Raw genomic sequence first — 4,675 nt, 5'->3', positions numbered from 1 at the left:
TCAGCTGTTGAAGTCGGAGCGACTTCATATTTAGATGACAACCAAATTCATACTTTCTTGAATTCTTTACACCGTTATGGGCAGCATCTTCATTTCCTCCCTTGCTCGAAGAATTACATGCTATCCATGTTGCCACGATTTTAAAAATTGCTTTCCGTATATTTCGACTTCGCCAGCAACAAATAAAAGGATTTAGAGACGAATTCAAAAGAGCCACAGTCTCTGCCCAGCTGTAATAATTCAGGGTACTCAAATTTCTTCTGATTATCTGGTGATAAGTCGTCACTACAAGAACTGGTAGGTTGAGGAACAAATAGAATCCTACGATATAAGCTATGTTGCTAGCAAGTTTGAGTTGGCGTCGGTAACTATTCGCGTTCAAGTTAAACTGGTGTTCTTGTCGTCGGATTTGATCGTGATGCTTACGAACGATCCCGAAAATTCTAAACTGCAGCAGACCCGAAGTTAACAAGCATGCAAACCAGATTGTTAAATGAATTGTTCTCACGGTATCATTGATGCCAGCAAATTGGAGGCAAGTCAGTGAAGTGTTTAAGATCCATATTACAGCGGCTACCAGTAGCAGGCGACGTTTGGTGACGATAGCTTTGTAGCGAAGATGAATTGTCAGGGCGATGTAGCGTTCGCAGCTGATTGCGTTGAGCGTTAAGAAAGACACTCCGTAACAGATAAAAAATGACGTCGAATAGATTATTCTCACTACGCACGGCACGAAATGGTCTCTGTTTTCACTCAGGCGGAAGGAGACGTAGCTGGGCTGGACAATAACGCCAATCAGCATATCACAGGCGGCCAAGCAGGCCAGGAGCAGGTTGGAAGGATCTCGAAGCCATACAACACGGAAAATTACATAGAGAACAACGAAATTTGCGATGACGGCAACGGGCGAAAATATGCCGCTAATGAGACTCGTTGCAAAGTTGGAAGAATAGCGGTATTGAACATTGTGGAACTCTGGATTCACAAGAAAGAAACAGTTATCCGATCGATTTAATTCCATTTGTGGATCGTCCTTGTCAATATACGAGCTTCGAAGCTAGAACCTTGCACAAAGTAATTACCAAGCATATTGACTGTCTAATATACTGTTCTTTAATTAAGAAGCTGTAGCATATATTGTCCAGAATGTCTGACGTAAGGAGTTTAAAGCCGGGCTATTAACTTTTTGACAGCGATCTTCTTTTCAAAATGTTTTTCTGCTATGGTAAACTTACATTAGCATATTTGAAAGAGTTTTGTTTCTTTTAATGAACAGCTGAAATAAATGGCACCAAAATAAAGCAAATAAAAAGAGCGTTTAAAACCATGGTATGAATTTAGGTGCGAAAATTGATATGCAATCAACAAGCAAACCATTTTTTGTTCGTTCACTTGAAGAAAATTCGTCGGTAATATTTCGAATTAAATAGGGGATAAAATATTTTTTCTTTTCTTTTTATACTCGACGTCATTTCGTCTCGTACTGGAGTTTATGAAGTGTATTTACCTCAAGAAGTTATTGGCTCGAACGCACAATTTCAAAGGTGCAAATTAAATACAGCCTTATGAAACGTTTCTCTTTCCAGACTTGTCAGAATTCTGTCCAATGACTTGGGCTTTGACATGTGTCATTAGGATGATCAGTGGAACGAAAAGCGTCAAACAGTGGACTCTCGCCTTAATTTAAGTGTCACTTTTTAATTATTTCGATTTCGTGTTTTATTTACTAAGCATTCTTTAAATTTGCATTCGTTTCTTTCCGCGCAAAATACCGAGTAAACCGATCCATATACAATGCCATTTTCCATCCTTGATTTATTGTTTTAATGCTTTGGTTGGTTAAATCCAACTTAAAGAGGTGTACTACTACAAACGGAGTTGAAATTCCTGTGGAACTACATATTTTAATATAAAGATCGTTACTGCAAGTAGTGGCAGGTTAAGGAACTCAAAAACGTGTAACGCTACGATGTAAGCTACGTTGCTAGCGTCGGTAGCTATTTGCGGTCAAGTTAAACTGATGCTCTTTTCGTCGGATTTGATCGTTATGTATACGAATAATCCCGAAAATTTTAGCTAAAGTAGACCCAAATTTAACAAGGATACAAGCCAGATTTTTCCCTGTTTAAATACAGGGAAACTGAAGCCTTCAAGCTCGCTATGGACCTTGGTTTGAGACCATTCCACTGGAAGCTTGATAGTGTTCTCATAATTTGGTTTAGTATACACCGCACAAGTGAATAGTGCTTTTCGCGAGCTGATTGGTTAGTTTGGAAGTGACGCAAGTATTATTCACCTCCGAACGCCGATGAGACAACATCTTCGCGTCAGGAATTTAATTTCTTACCATTTTTCGGTATACTGAAAGAAATAGACTAATTTTTTTGGTATCTGTTTGCTACATACTAAAACAATTATTCACCCGTGTCGGTGAAAGTGATGGATATTTACCTCGCCGCTTTGGGGCTCGGTAAATATCCACCACTATTTACTTACACCTCGGTGAATATTGTTCATTGTTTTTTGATATCATATTGTACAAAGAGGGTTGTATCTTTACGAATGAATTCGAGTGAATAATGATGAATAATGTCACATCCAGGCTGAAGAGCCGTGGTTTTAATACAATACTGCTTCTTATGCTTAACAGAGGATGCTGTAAATTTCATGCAATATCATTTAACGACAGCTGGAAAATCAGTACTGCCGAGCAGTTTACGGCTGAGTATTTGATGGATTTTGCACTATTTCGCTCGTTGATTGGTTCAGAAAACTCACGCTTTCACGTGTACCTCAATCAATTACGATGGAAACTCAACTCCCGTTTTCCCGCCTTTTAGTAAGTTGCTCCGACTTTCTTAAACCTTTAAATCCTCGGGAGTGACAAACATTTCATTTCTCATTACTTTATCACCCCGAGCACTAAGGTTATCAGAATGAAGGAAATGATCGCGAATTCTCGATCGTTCATGAAATTCATCTTTGTAACTACCATAGGAAACATATAGAGAACATCATTGCAATTTGATGTCGGGTTGAAAAGGGTTAAGTTCATATATGCTCCTTGAAATATAACAACTTATTTACTGGCCGTTTTCATTACTTTTCTTTGATTTTTGATCGAAATTAACTCTATCAGTCTAAGTTGTAATTACTCTTTGTAATATCTCTCATTTTATTTATTGAGTTCTTCACCTTCATTTCCTCCAAATGACATAAGCTGACATTCTAGCTTTTTTATCGCCTTTCTTCGCGACAAATGTATTGCCAAGTTCCCTTCTCGATGTTTTGTTCAAGCAAACGATATTTGCGAAGACATCGACGACACCTTTTTTTATCCCTCTATTCCTCCAACAGCAGATGACAGGATTAATCGAAGAATTTAAAAACGCTATAGTCTCCGTCCAGCTACAAACATTAAAACTGTCGAAATGTCCTCCAGCGAACAGATACGCCATGATGAGCAGTACCGGGATGTTACAAGTGATGTAGATGACAAAGATGTAAGAGACATTCACTGCGAGTCTTGTTTGGCGCTGAAGATTCCTCTTTGGTGGCATATGAGTGAAGCTGTTTATTTGACGCTGATGTCGCCGGAGAATCCAGAATATTTTCATATGTGTGCCAAAGGTGGCAAAGAGACAGAGAAGTAAGAGGAAAACGTGAACCTTTCGCAAGTGCCTGCTTTGCCAGATCCATTCCAAGGAAGTTAGGGTAATGTCTAGAACCCAGAGGCTGACAACCAGCTTAAGAACGCGCTGTGTGGTGACCAGCTCCTTGTAGCGAAGATGCACGCGCAGTGCAATATAGCGTTCAATACTGATGGCGCTTAGTGTCAGAAACGACACTCCGTAACAAACCCAGAAGTTTTCAGAGTAAACGACTCTCAACAGACAGGGCACAAAATGCAAAATATTTTCCTGTAAGCGGAACACAACGTAGCATGGCTGTACCAGAAGACCGACCAAGAGGTCAGAGGACGCCAAGCTTGCCAAAAGAAGGTTGGAAGGTGAGTGAAGGCCGCTGTTGCGTGCGATCGCAAACACTACGAGGAAATTGGCGACAACGGCGAAAGGTGAACAAAGGCTATTTATAATAGCTGTAACTAGGTTTGTCATGTGACGATCCATCACTGTGTTAAAGCTTGGATCTGGCAAGACAAAGCACTGTTCTGAGGAAATGGAAGAATTTCTCTCTGCTACAAAACCTGATCCCGCCGTTCGATTCATCATTTCTCCTGCTAACGCTAGAGGCAAGTTCAGACAAGCTGTCTACTTTTCTTTAAAGAGCCTTTTCAATGACTGGTGCTATCAATTTTATCACCTTTGACGCAGTTTCCTCGGGCTTAACTCGGTTTTTAAGCTCAAACGTCACTTTTCGATTTAACTGTCATTTGTAAAAGCAAAGCTATTTGAGAAGTACGCGTTGAAATTGCCTTTACCTGTCGAAGTTGTTGACCCCGAAAAAAAAATGTAATTACAAATATAGATGTTATGAGATGGTAAGAATATTTATCTCAACGGGCAATTGCACACTGAAGCTTGAGGAGACACTAAGATGATTCACGCACAGCCAGATAAATTTACGTGTAGTATAACATTTTAAAGAGCGTTCAACTTTATCTTTACGTTTTAGTTTTTAGCTTTCTTTTAAGTTATGTTTTATGAGTCGTAGT

At 39.5% G+C, this 4,675-nt stretch overlaps 2 protein-coding genes across 2 annotated transcripts in view; both read right to left on the bottom strand.

The window, feature by feature from the left end:
- LOC111335425 (adenosine receptor A2b-like) overlaps window positions 1–1,188 on the bottom strand; it is a 2,081-nt gene extending 893 nt beyond the window's left edge. The window contains exon 1 of the mRNA XM_022941322.2: window positions 1–1,188. This exon is cut by the window's left edge and continues 893 nt beyond it. Within this exon, the coding sequence (XP_022797057.2) occupies window positions 1–1,021 (1,021 nt within the window). The 5' untranslated portion in view covers window positions 1,022–1,188.
- A 696-nt stretch (window positions 1,189–1,884) lies between these two features.
- On the bottom strand, window positions 1,885–4,338 carry LOC111335407 (histamine H2 receptor-like). Its single transcript, XM_022941300.2, has one exon. The coding sequence runs from the start codon at window positions 4,230–4,232 to the stop codon at window positions 3,198–3,200; it is 1,035 nt and encodes a 344-aa protein (XP_022797035.2). The 5' UTR covers window positions 4,233–4,338; the 3' UTR covers window positions 1,885–3,197.
- Window positions 4,339–4,675: the final 337 nt, after the last annotated feature.

Source organism: Stylophora pistillata, chromosome 11 (genome assembly GCF_964205215.1).
Source record: "Stylophora pistillata chromosome 11, jaStyPist1.2, whole genome shotgun sequence".
Classification (NCBI taxonomy): Eukaryota; Metazoa; Cnidaria; class Anthozoa; order Scleractinia; family Pocilloporidae; genus Stylophora; species Stylophora pistillata.
This window is presented reverse-complemented; position numbering and strand designations above follow the sequence as displayed.

Coding starts and splice junctions, on each gene's coding strand:
- LOC111335407 (XM_022941300.2), bottom strand. CDS start 4,232: ATGATGAATCGAACGGCGGGATCAGGTTTTGTAGCAGAGAGAAATTCT.